The 14,459-nt window shown below is 35.1% G+C and overlaps 1 protein-coding gene across 1 annotated transcript in view; it reads right to left on the bottom strand.

Moving 5' to 3' along the window:
- Positions 1 to 2,363: 2,363 nt before the first annotated feature.
- WDR27 (WD repeat domain 27) overlaps positions 2,364 to 14,459 on the bottom strand; it is a 56,683-nt gene continuing 44,587 nt past the window's right edge. Inside the window, exons 23-24 of the mRNA XM_062641716.1 lie at positions 3,019 to 3,117; positions 2,364 to 2,921 (exon numbers count right to left, since the gene is read on the bottom strand). Of these exons, the coding sequence (XP_062497700.1) occupies positions 2,862 to 2,921; positions 3,019 to 3,117 (159 nt within the window). The 3' untranslated portion in view covers positions 2,364 to 2,861. The remainder of the gene's footprint in view (positions 2,922 to 3,018; positions 3,118 to 14,459) is intronic.

Raw genomic sequence — 14,459 nt, 5'->3', positions numbered from 1 at the left:
TCATAAAACATTAAATTCCAGCACATTGTACTGGCTCAGAGTTTGGAGCTTTTTTCTTCTTCTCTGCATTTTTTTAAATTATTTTTCTTAAGCAGCTACTGATGAGGGTAATAATATGCAAGAGTGTTCACTCAGCTTGTACAAAGATGAAACCAATACTCAACTACAAGCCACCAAAACCCAGCTGATGACAGTAGTATCCCCATTTGTTTTTATCTTGCTTCAAAAACATTTCAAAGAAAGATGATTTATTGTTCCCATATTTGGAAGATAAGACTCCCACCCTATTTTAACTTAGATTGACTCAAATGTGTTATAGTTATCACAATTAAACACTGTAATATCCCTTAATGTATTTTCCCTAAAATAGATTGAATTTCAATTAATATTTTTGATAAGATAAATGCTTTGTGCTATGTAAGTTTTGGACAATAACTGAAAATGAGGAAGTGACAATGAGAATAATAAAACAGATAAATCATCTTGAAAATAAATCTAAGATAATTGCAAAGCTTCTATCTTATTTCTCCTGTCCAGCTTTCATAGCAACCATTTGATAAATCATTCCAGAGTATTATATGATGAAAGCAACAATGCCCCCCATCAGTTAAAAAAAATTGCTATTATACCCATCCAGGTTTTTTCCCTTTTCTGGAAGAACACTTATGCAAGTGAGAGTTATAATAATGGCTGGAACAAACTACCTCATGGACAGGTGCTGGGCAAGCAACCACTGAACTGGAGTTCTGCCAGTACACCTCACTCTTGGCTGGATCTTTCCACAGCAGAAAGCTTAGCCGTAATGTTTGAATTTCACTCATCAGCCACTTCCCTTTTTTCACCCCTTACTTCTTCCCTGCCAGTGTCTCCCATTGAATGTAATGGGGCTTTGTGCAGAGGTTATTCAGAATCCAATATAATTCTCGGTCATATTCATTCAAACTTTGGATGAAACAGGAACAGTGTCAACTTTAAACCCCTCACTAGTGGTAGGTATAAAAATCTTCTAGTTTTGGAAACTCTGGTTGCCTAATGAAGTCCTTCTTTCAAGTCATGGCATTATTCTTCAATGATTTAATAGAAGTTTTCTTCCTTTCCACTCCACAAGATTACCATTTCTTAGCTTCTATTCCTAACTTCATGCTACATCCTATGTTGGAAAGTCCAGGTGATTTTTCTTCTTTTTTTGTTTTGTTTTTTTTTTTGTGGTTCTGCAACTCCCCAAAAGTACTTATTTAGAAAACATTTAGGAGTACTTATTATACAGATTGACTTGATTAATGGAATTTACAATGCAACTGTAACCCTTCTAAGGAGCATTTTCTGCACATTCCTTGCTTTTTAGTAAAGTCTTCCTACTAGCATCAGCTTCAAAATCTTCCCCCAAACCATATCTACAGGGAAATTTGTCAGCTGCTTCAAATCCACAGCTCTTGCTTCCCAGGAAAGCTCTTCAAGAAAAGGGTTTCTGGTCCTTGAACTTCAAATTTGCCTCTTAACCAAACTGACTCTACTTCATACAGTTCAGTATTATGGGCTTTGGGCCCCAAGGAACACTTTGCATTTAGACCAGTATGGCTTGTAACTACAGCCACTGTTTACTTTATACCATTTATGGATTCTACCCACCTGATCAACAACTTATTTGCCTGAACATAGTTACTTCAAAGTCTTGATTCGCAGCATTATTGCAATTGAGCCTCTAGGCTTTTAACAGTTAAACTTTAATAAGATATTTTCCACTAAAATGCATTCCAACAGCTGGACCACAGATCAGGATGCTGCAAGACTACAGATAGCTCTATTACTTGGTATATAATATAACATATTTTTTGCAGAACTCCTTCCAGTGTTAAACCTCAAACTAATTTTTATCTGGGTGCAAAATTTAATAAACTATACCATTTGGTTGAACATAGCATTGCTGAATCCAAAGAACAGAAATTCATAATGCTCACTACAAGATAGCAATTAACAGTTTCTCAGTTCAAACAACACATCGTACACAAGCAATAAAGCTTCCAGCAATTCTAAAATCACAGGAATGCTAGCATCCTTATTTACAAATGAAAGCAGATATGTAAATGTGACAATATTCCCGCATGTAAAGAAATTATGATTCCTCCATAAACATTTTTTGATAGTAACCAGTACAGCCAGTGTTGAGGATGTAAAGAGCTACTGTACACTCTTTTGTATGCAATGACCACTGTTGTCTTTTTAAAATAAGAAGTATAGAAAGCATCAATCCTTCAATGTATTTTCATGTTTCAATGAATGAAAACAAAGAAGGTAAGTCTATAGGATTCAAAACAATATGCAAAAAATTCATGCTGTGGGGAAGCTATTGTTCCAAGAGAAAACATATATACGCAGAAGTCTGTTTTCTACTGCTGCACTATAATTAAACCATTACATTGAAATACAATGCTGTTAACACAGTTTAGTATTAATGATCAATAAAAAATAGGAACTGTCATTGCCTAATACCTAAATTCTTTGGAGTACTTCTTACTTATAGATATCTGAAAGGCTCAAAACACAACAGCGTTCAAAACATTGTGATAAAGTTATTACACTATTTATTCTGACAGGGCATCATTTAAAATAACATTGCTTTTTAAATCTTTCAGGCCTTTGAGTAACTACAGCATGCCTAAGCCCCTTGCTATTTCCCTGCCCCTACTTACTTCTCTCTTATACTTTCTGAATTAATAGTCCAGTCAGGTAATTTGAGGCAGATGTACATTTTCCCAACATTCAACAAGTACAGTTGTGCAACAGTTCCCATGCCAGAATTCTTCTTTGTAGGCACTTAGTCAAAGCATTTGTCTCTGTAGCATGCAGCATTTTGTATGAGTTTATAATTGACACAATAACCACAGTGGAAGTAGATGAACAACCCTTACAGACACACAGCACTTTGGCAGGTGAATAAAAGAGTAGTAAAAAGCAAGCTTATAGTGAAGATTTTGCATATTTTAATTACAAATAGGGGGAAAAAAAGCAATGACTTACCTGTGGAGACGAGGGACTAAAAGTCACATTGATAACAGATTCTGTGTGTCCACCCAGTTTATGTGAAAAAGTGCTTGAACGCATTTCATATATGTAAGCCTAAAAAAAAACAGTAAAATTGTATTCACATTTAAAAAAAAAAAAAAAAAAAAAAAAACCAAAATATTTTGGAAGAAAGAAGTTATAGTATATGAAGACTAAAGATTCAGCCTACAGAGAAGTTAGAAAAATTTCATAATAGCTAAACAGATAGAAAAGTCACCAACATCTTAAAACTGATTTCTATAATTCAGGATAATTTAGCAAATGCTTAAGTTCAATCAAAAAAAAAAATATTTAGAGAGAGTAACACAATCTTTTCCCCTTAAATAACAAAACATTAGTTACATTTCACATAGGCAGGTAAAATGACCCTTTAAAAATGTATTTTAAAGGGTGTCCTTCAGAATTTAAACCATTTATTTTAAGTAGAAATATGTATAATCTAAACCCAAGGTTTAGAAACCTTAGTTTCTAAATTAAAAAACTCTTAAGTTTGTTGTTACACTAAAGAATATTTTTCAGTCTCTACACAGGTCTTTGGAGTTTTTAATTAAACAGTATTGAATTCAATAACAAGTCAATAATATTACAAGTGATGTGGATATCAAAAATGAGAAAAAGCATACTCTCTGCTTTTCTCCTTGAAGGAGAAAGGGAAAAGTACTTTCCAAGGAGTAAATTAATTTCAAAGCAAACTAATTATATTCTTTAATGAAAAAGTACTAATGCAAAACTGCATTAAGAAACGAATCCAGAATTCAGTGGAATTCAGTCATAGACATACTGATGAAAATGGCTGCATTGTGGTATTAAATTAGCATTATCATACATAAATAAAACAGAAAATTATTCAAAATAAATCCTGTAGTATAAGTCCTCCACATAAGAAACACTTGAGAGAGTTACATACAGGCACATAAGATTGTTTTAGACTATGCCTTATCTAGTAAAAATAACAATTATTTGCAGGATACAGTCAGACAGTATGCATACACAAGGCATAGCAAAAAAGACACAAATGTAGATGCAGACTTACTTTGTACATTCTAAATAAAATGTGCCTCTCAAAATAACATATTGTAAAGCATGCAAAAAATAGTCAAATACAACAATCCAAACTTTTCAGTCACAACAAAAAAAATAAAATGTTCCATTGTCTTTACTAAATCTCTGCAGTTAAGACTATGGACATGGAATTAGGAGCACAGCCTAACATATATTAACCCAAACTGCATAGACACTATTACAACAATATACCACTCTGTGACATTTTTTCATTGATACCACCCTTAACTTAGTCATCATTCAGAACCAAGGCAGCTGAGCTTCCCATAGCAGATGGCAAACTGCTACAAGATGTGTGTCCCAAAAACCTGTGGACTCAATAGACAGTCTTCCCAATTTATTAAAAGATTCATGGACCAGTGTAGGTCCTGAAAAACACTTAATGCCTTACTCGGAAAACAAATCTTATCAGTCAACTCCAAAGATTATCTAGTCCAAGCCAGCACTGAAAAAGCACTGGATAGTCCTCAGTGTCAAATATTCCATTCGTGACCATATTGACTGAGAGGTAAACCAACAGGCCAACTGTAAATCTACTTAATTGCATTCAGTTTATATACCTCACATATGCTGGATTCAGTCCAGGGTATAAAATTAAAGACAACTACTGGCATAAATGAAGTACTTAAAAACAGACAGAAACATAGGTATCCATTTTTAACCTCTTGATTTTACGTAGCATTCCACAAAGATATTGCCATACTAGCTGGGAAAGTAGCACAATTCCCAGTAATGTGTTAAAATCATTGCGTCCTTCCTAAAAGGATACAGCAAATGCTTGGTAATTGGAAATTCTCCCTTAAAAAGTAAGACCCTCCTCCCTGCTTTTCAGACGTCTCAGGAAACTGGTCATAATAATGAGTATTTGATTGCTAGTAATATGAAAGCAGATTTTTTTTTATGTTTGTTTTAAAGCATACGGCCCCACCACAATGCCATGACTTATACCATCTGGGACATGATCAGTTCACAAGGGAACAGATAGGAAAGGGGAACCCCAACAAGATAAAAGTGATATATATGATGCCACAAAGAAAACCATTCTGCTGTGTCTCTACGACATGAAATTGTTTTTCCTGATGGAAAGTACAGAATTAAAAAGAACTGAATAAGGAAAATACTGGAGATAATTGAATCAACTCCAAAATTTATAGATTTATGAAACTCCTATTGCAAACAATTATTTCCATTCATAAGCTAATTACTCTGCAATTGCAAGTTGTTTGAATGCCTGAATCGGTTCTTCTGCATATACTAAGACCAGTCTTTGGCAAACAGGTATAGGCACCAGACAGCACTATGCTGTCTATCACACACCATCTTTTCCCTTTCTGACCCCAAACTGCCCTACATTTACTTTTCAATCCTACTTTCCTCCCTCCCTTTCATATAATTAGGCACAAAGAAGAGGGAAAGTCAAGGACAGCAAGAGTCAAAGCACCAAATGCTCAGAATTACAGACCTACAATGCCTTCCAACAATTTCTGAGCTAAGAAGAAACATGGCTTCATGTTTTAACCAAGGGAACATACCACAGAGAGACATCGTTAGTGAAGCTGAAATTTTTCCATCCTAATCTAGTGGCTTATAGACCTTTGCCAAACTTATCCAATAAAAATTAATTTTCCATTCCAGGTTCTCGGTTTAATTTTGGGAGTACATTCATTTTTGGCTTAATCTCTATGTCCCCATTCCTCTCCGTAAAGTAGATGTGATAATATTTCAATGTTGGGTTGGTTTTTTTTTTCAAGACAAATCCAATGCTTGTGAAACCCAGGTATTCTAGTAATTTATGCTCTTCCACACAGTTTCTAAATCAACCATTTGGCTCATGCATTTCTTTCAAAAATAGCTATGCAGCAGTTGTGCAGCTTCAATAGAATCTAGCAAGCACGTATGCAGTTGTCTAAAAGAGATGACATCTAATCACACCTCTCAACCTAAAAAGCACTGAAAGTCTTACAGAAATTATTTCAAGGCCTGAGCTAGAGGGTTGGCTGGGATGCAGCACTCTTGTGAGTCATCACATTGTGTAACAAGAGTCACTCAGACAGAAAAATAATGACAAGCAAGTACTGAGAGATGCCCACCTGTAGCTAACCACTGAAGCATTCATCAGCTAGACAAAACACAGAACATGAGTGGGAACACAACTTTCCCTTGTACTTTATTCATACAATTCTATCCTAACAGAACTAGTGTTAAGCTTCTTTCTGATACTGAATTTCTAGCCCTATAAACATGAAATATTTAGGGTTGGCGGTTCAGCTTAACAAAAAAAAAAAAGTGGTAGATTCCCTAACATCCCAGAATAGTTTATTATGTAGTGGCAGCTATCATCTTCTCTTCCACTTACGGTAGCTTTAAGGAAAGTATAGCAAATATTTTAAATTGGAGAAATCTTGATGTGTAACACAATAAAATGTGATTAAAAGAAAAATATCACCATTAAAAAGTATATAAAAACAGATTCTATTTAAGTAACTCTGGTCACAGATGTTTAAGCTAGCCAGTGATAGTCTTAAATTCTGAGAATAAAAGTCAACTTGGAGCAAGATTGAAAATAAACTTTTCAGTAAATTTATTTTTAACTTCAATAAAAAAAAAAAAAAAGGAAATTGTATTTTAACAGAAATTACGTTCAGGTATTCATAAAAAGTGGAATAACTCCAGTATAAACATTCTCTTACTGTAGCCTGCCATCATTCTAGTTTTACTACATTTTGAAGTCATTCAAACTGGTTTTCTATTCTATACTTATGAGATTATTTTTTTTTAGCATATTCTTCTCTACAGAAAAAAACTTAAAGAACAGTAAGTGGATTATAAATGATACCGTAACACTAGCCAAAGAAGAAAAAAAAAATTAAAGTTGAAAATATAAATTCAATGACAGAGGAAGAACAGATTTTCAGCAAACCAGATGTAATAAAAAAGAAAGCAAAACAGTCTAGGAAGTACTCAGCAATCCCCAAAACACATATGTGCACATAATCTGTTATAGACTTTAGCCAAAGTCAATCCCTTTTTTTTATATTAAGACCAATTTCTTGTAATAAAAATACTGCTTCAGTAGATATTGGCATTTCCTTTCCATTTCTGTCCAAGGGTCAGCCAAAAGTAAAAATCGTTTACCTGTACCAATAGCTTCCAAACAAGTTTCCTGCACCTATAACCACATACATATTTCTGTTTCTTTTCTCTTGAAGTTTGAAGAAAATTTGGAGTAGTCAGTTTTCATTAACCCACAGTGTAAGAGCATATTTAGCACCTTACACATACATACAAACTTGTGCTTTCTTCTTTAAGTTTGTAGCAAGAGACAAGGAAAAAGGGTGAAGATCCCTTCTTAAGGGGAAGGATTTATATCAACATGGAAAACTACTTAATTGTACTGCACTGGTAGAGAGACTATGCTATATAAATTGACTCTTTATCTACAGAGTTTCACTAGACATTTTTTCCACTGTTTCTTATACTCTGTCTTCAAACGAAACTTGTCCCCATCTGTTCCCACAGCACCCTAGTCCAATCTATTGCCATATGCATTTGAGTCAAACTACTTGTACTCCTACTCCCTCCTGGGAGGGGAAAGAAAGGGAAGGAAATCACAGAACCATAGAATCATAGTATGGTTCGGGTTGGAAAGGATCTTAAGATCACCTATTTCCAACTCCCTTGCCAAGGGCAGGGACACCTCACCCTAGACCATGCTGCCAAAGACTCTGTCCAACCTGGCATTCAACACCGCCAGGGATGGAGCATTTACCACTTCTTTGGGCAACCTGTTCCAGTGCCTCACTACACTCACAGTAAAGAACTTCTTCCTTATATCTAACCTGAACTTCCGCTGTTTAAGTTTAAACCCACTACTCCCTTGTCTTAAATCAAGCAAAGAGAAATACTGAAAGCATAACAGAAAAATTCTCCTTTTTATCAGCTCTTGCACAGGGACCAGAAAAGCAACAGCAGTTTCAAGAAAAGACATTTATAATTGCTTTGGCTTTAAACTGGAGCACATATTTTACAAACAAATCACAAAAAAAAAAGAAAAAAAAAAAGAAAAAATAAAAAGAAAAAAAGAGACACTGGTATCCAGGACACTTAATTGGACTTTACAAAAATAAAGCTTTTTTTTAGTTCAGTAGTTTTGCATGGATTGGCCAGCCATCCCTTTCCTATGATTATTTTTACTAATATTTCAAATGAGCTACAGAAGATGGAGGCTTTAAAACCTCTTGATAGAAAAATAAATAATTAATCTTACTTACACTTTTATGAAAGATATCTGGATTCACTAATAAGGTATTAGTCTCCATTACTTCCATTAATGCCAGCAAACCTGATGCACATTCCCACACTACATGATATAATTGTTTGGCTTGTACTCCACCACCACCCCCTGTTTACACTGGGGCACATCTCCCACTGAACCATGTATTTTTCCTCAATCTCATGCTGAAAAAGCACCTGAACTACTTACACTAAAACAAAAAATAACAATCAGCCTAAAGCAGACACCCAGCATGGAAAGTTTCAGCCCAAAATGTTCTCAATTATAAGCAACTGAAAACAGAATTATAGTGGAAAGTGTTAGACTATGGTAACCATAGGCATCAGTGCCAAACCCACACATAATAAAACAGATTTCAGAAGTATCCTAAGTGCTGATTAACTTTCTTTAGTCCCAGGATATCTTATACACTTGCCACATGGTAGCATGGAAAGTCTATTCAACCCTGTCACCAAAATGTTGAGTACAGTATGCCCTCTGAAAGGCCCTTCCCCTTCTAAATGCCTCTTGTAGAGGCTGTCTTTGTGGTAGTCACAGGAAGCTGCCCACTATACTAAGATCCAAGTTTCCATCTGAGTTCTTTCGACATACCTACAAAAGGAGTAAGTGAAAATTAATAATGCTCTTTATTATTAAGAAGTTAATATTATCAAGATTGGTCATCTTTCAATTTGCAGGGGTTACTTTTCAATTGTATCAGTGTGCTGGTAGTTATAGTTAAAGGAGTTTGAATTTTCCTCACTAAAAAAATGATTACATAAACCAATCTAAACCATATCTCTGTAAGCCACCCTTTTTAGAAGCTTCCAATTTATATTTTTCCTTATTTTACTTTCTATTTAATTAGTCAATTTCAAAGCCTCATGTATAAGACCAACTTTACTTATCTGCCTGTGGAATTTGTGTAGCACCAAACACTGTTGTATTTAGGTTCCTTTTACTTTTACAACATACTTAGGTTTGGCAGAGTGCAGAATTATTACCTGAAGATTTTGTTCTAAGAACATAGAAAAGTTCACTTCTCATTACAAAGCAGCATGGTTGGATCACACCCGCTCTGGGCATGCCTCTTTCTGACTGCTGCTGAGATTCTTCTCTATTAACTGAACCAATAATTACATTCCCTGCTCACATGCCAGTGTTGACTGGCAGAAATACTGCAAGATTTACATGATGCAGAGGATCTTCATTCAGATCTTCAGGTATAATAGGAAATCTCATTAGCTTTACAAAGGATTACTCCATCTCAATAAATTTGCAAGCACAATGCAATCATCTTGTAGGTTTATAGGGATATGTACCAATGACACAAAATTCAGCAGCAGTCAAATTTGTGGAGTAGGAGGTACACATATAGAAAACACAAGCCCTCTGGGTATAACTCTATACATATCCGCTTTTGGCACTTCACTGCTACATGCATTCCAAATGAAATTTGGGTATTCATATCTACTTTGGGTTCCTGTTATGCTTACGTTTGAATATGGGGTATTTTTCAGTAAAGTTATTTTTCTTTAGCAAAAAAGGCTAAGTTCTCATGCTTTCACTCAGCTCTCTAATTACCACAATTAAAGGTTAACACAGTAACACACTGCAGCCTCATAAAATTCAGTTTAACAGGCCACTAGAAAAAAAAAAGTTCTGTAGTGGTTAAATATGCACACATCTATAGCCAGCAGAAAAATCCTCCCATAATCTCAACTGCCAGTCTGTTTTCTTGGTGGTCACTTCAGAGGTGCAGAGGCTTAGATAAAGCAATAGTCTGACCCAATCAAGAAGCAAACAAGAACAACTGATGTGCTCAGGCTCACATAATATCATGGTTCATAAAATAATCTTCCAAGGCTAAGATCTGCAATCATCTTTAAAGTTATACCCAAGAGATAACCAAGTAACAGCACTCTGTAAAGTCATGACTGTATTAATAAGAAATCAATGTTTATTTCTTCCCTCCTAGGATAATAGGTCTAAGAGACAATCACACTACCAAAGAATCGAAGAAACTGGGGTTCAAGAGTAACACAAAGTTGTATTCTCGTTTGGAAAGGGATAGATTTTCTCCAGCTGGCAGAGAGGTAGTTGCAGTATCTATCATTCATTCTCTGCCATGGTTTTCCTTCTGCCAAGCAATGTCAGTCATGGTCTTTCCACAGTAAACATTACCAGTGTTATCTTCTCCAGATGTTTTCCCTTAAAGAGTATCTTAGTTAAACAATATGGACATATGAAATAAAACTTGAGCAATATATCATTGGGATACCAAAGACACTGAAAACCAGAACACCCCAAATAGTCCCCGACACTGCTTCATACAATACATTGTGTTCTGCAAGCCTTCTGGTTTGAAGCATAGACCAGACAATATATACTACGCAACACCACTATCAGACATTTCTAGAAGTAACTTCCCAGTAAAGAAACTATCCTCATAGTTTTCAAACCCTGTATTAAAGTCAACACTACAGCATACTCTACTGTATCAAAGATACCTAATTTAAATATCAATGATACCTCCAAATACTCTCAAGAATAATGAACTACTATTAAACTACTTCAAGTTATAGAGCTCCTTTCACTACGGCTTCTCAAAGCCAAAACATATGTGGCTCAGTAAAGTAGATGACGAGTTTGACAGACAGCAGCGCTGAATTTTGAATGCATTTGTGATTGACAAAATAAGAAATAATATATTTAAAGATAGTTTTCCTGATGTAAGAATCAATAAAAATAAAACTAAGAGTTCTATTATACGTATTTTTCTTGTCCTTATAAATTATTTTCCTAATCCAAGAGGGAAAATAATAAAGATATTATGCTATTTGAGACAATGAATAATGAGACAACTAAATAAATATATCGTAGCAAAATATTAAAATATATTGCTCAGTAGGACTGACACTCTATTTGGAATATCAGCCTCTGTAACTAACAGTTCTAACAGTTTGTATTATGGCAGATGCAGAATCCTGTATCTGAAAACAACTGAGTCTGCAAGCACTATCAGGCCCAGGTTTGCACCCAGCCAGAACTCACAGGTTTGCAGAATTCTTTGGATCTGTCCTCTGATCAGTATGTTTTCAGCATCACTTGTATAATGGAAATTTACTCTAAAACCAATTTTGTCCAGATGTTAACATTCAGGGATTAACATGTGGTTAGAACTCTAGCGTTATGTATAAGCATCAAATTGCCTTATCCTGTCTCCTGTTACTTCTTTCAGTGCTGATGCCCTCTGGAGAAGACTTCATCTTACTCTCTCTAGACTTGTTGCCCTCACAGTTAGAAAGCATAAATTTAATCCTGGATTTAGAATGTGCTTCAAAGACAGCGTTTTAGACAAAATCCTTTACTTTGATATAAAGCATAAATAAAATGGAAGACAATTGCATACATTACCTGTTATGGTGAAAAATTTCTGGGTTTGCAATATGCGTCAGTCAGTGTGAACTGTAAGCCCAGGTCTGAGATTTGACATGGACACGGTTTTATGTTAGCAAATTCCATTTCAGCACTAGGATCAAACATGCCCCTTAAAGACTACAGTTCAAAGAGAGCTAGCAAGAATAAATTTGTAAACAACTAAAGAGCCAAATCTTGATTTCTGAACTCCCTGCTTTATTTTCTGGAAACTTGGAATTTAATCAGAGAACCCTAAGGTCTTCAGAAACAGAAATGAAGAACCTAATTAGATGTGAAGCAAACCAGCTAACTAGTACTACATGGAGCACAGGAGAAGTTTAGCAATTTCTATTTTTAAAGGGAGCATTTAACATCCTCCAGATATTTTTGTCCTTTTAAGACTAAGATTGCTTTGGCCAACAAATGTTTAGGTAAACATAATTGTACAGAGCCCAGGAAAATAGAAATCTAAATCAAATCAGAGTATTTGTCCAGCATCCTTAATACTATTGTCTGATAAACAGAAACCTCACACTGCCTTTTTGCACAATGGTTAGAAATTAAAATATTATGTGTATTCATTTAAGAAAATGTCACCCATGTCATTTGCAACCTTAGGCTATTTAAGATAAAGAGAAGATATTAGAAGTGTTGACTTTCTGTGTTTTCTAATCACAATGAATTATGGAAAGGGTAATCACAGTTCAAAGCCAGGATACTGCAGGTACCTGCCTTGATCACACTGTCAGGACCTACACGTGTCTTGACAAAGGTTCTCTTAAAGAAGTTGCAGTAATCAGTTAGGGGAACACTTTCAACATGTGAATTACAATATGTACAAATCTCATACTAACACACACAAAAGCAGTTCAAATAAAAACAAGCAGCTGCTTCAGCCACAGAGAAGTTGTTTTATATGAGAACATTTATATGAGAATGTTCTCATATAAAATAGGTCACCTACTTTGTAAGCAGAGAAAAAGGCAGACAGAATTTGCATCTCTTTGTTTACAATAGCATATTTCAGTTTTCTAATTCTATGCCCTGTGGAAATACGGTTTTGACTTTTATATTAATCAGTGCAGCCAAAATATTCCCCTCCGTCAAACACTTCAAATATTTTGAAATAAAAAAGGCAGTTTAAGATTAATGTCTCTCAATTATATTCCAATTCTGCCTCCTTAGTTGTAAATTCAATCACATTTGTTAACCACAGGGTTCAAGCATTGCACTTGATAAATTAATCTCTGAGATGATTGAAGATGCAGTTGCTGGTCAGTGGAAAGATACATAATGTATTTCCAGAATGCATTATTTTGAGGCAACACTTTGCATCCGCACTGCTGAAGTTTTGTGCAGCTTTTTGAATTCCAGTGGACATTCACTCATAAAATACAATCTGCAAAAATATGTGGCTTCTTGATGCTCTTAAAACAGTTCCAGTTGCACATCAGTCCATCTGTAAGGATATTATTAGTTTAGCAATGTGAATGAACTATTCAGTGCCATGTTCAATTTTCTTTTTTCAATAGGAAACACAAAAGTACATCCAGTCTCAATATTTCAAAGAGAAGCCTCTGAAAAATGCCCTCAAACTGTATTATGTCCTAACAGTACAGATGTAGCAAGAGTCTGAAACTTGACTCCATTTTCCTGAGGGGACAACAACAAGAACAATGAAAGAGCTTTACAGACATACGATGAAAATTATGCAAAATTCCAACCGAAGAGCCATACTAAAAAGTATTGACTGGCACAGCGCCCACCAGAGACCACATGCCAACTGGAGCAGGATGCAGTCCAGATATTCAGCTTCCTTTGACAAGCAGCCAAGTGCCAAGAAATTTGGAGTAATGGCAAAATCAAGTTTTATGCCTTCCTTTTCTTGAATCAGCAGTAATTCCAAATGACTTTAATGCAAAAGAGGAGACAGAAGGTCTTGTGACTGCACCTCTTTATACTAATCAAAATCAACTTTAATTAGCAATCTCAACTAAATATATTTATATCATATGTCATGAGCTGAGATCAATATTAGATGCATTTTGTTTCGCAAACAAAGCAAAAACTCTTTCTTTTGTATTGCAAGCTACATTTTGAAATGCAAATTACCAAAAACTTCAAAAAAATATTTTATCATGGAAATGTCAAGAACACATTAGGTATTGCCAAACCTCTAGCAATATGCCAGTAAAATCTCTAATCTTCACATGATCTGAGCCAGTATTTCAAAACTAGCCGCAACAATAAATTCCTCTTGTTCTGAATTTGAAGTTGACCAAAAAACGCTGTGTCATGGTCCTGGTGAGTCACCAAGAAATACGTAGAAGTTAAATAGCTTTCCTACCTAGTTGTTTTGGAAGGATGTGTTTACAGTGAAACCAACCCTAACCTAGTTTCAAAGGCATATATTACAAGCTAGAAGTCATCTACCTCTTAGAAAACACCAAGAAACTGAGGCAACAATGCAGGACTTACTGAATTAAAAATAAGTGCATAGTCAAAAAGGTAGCAACACACTTTTACTCAGGACTTTTCACTAAGTGTAATAATTTAAATACAGTTGACACTGAATGAGAAGAGAACCTGTCTGAGGAGGAAACACACACACAAAATTACACCATGAATTATCAAAAGTTCT

Source organism: Pezoporus occidentalis, unplaced genomic scaffold (assembly GCF_034315485.1).
Source record: "Pezoporus occidentalis ecotype Australia unplaced genomic scaffold, CSIRO_AGI_Poc_V1 ctg7, whole genome shotgun sequence".
NCBI lineage: Eukaryota > Metazoa > Chordata > Aves > Psittaciformes > Psittacidae > Pezoporus > Pezoporus occidentalis.
Note: the sequence above shows the minus strand (reverse complement) of the source record. Positions and strands in the feature narration are given on the sequence as shown.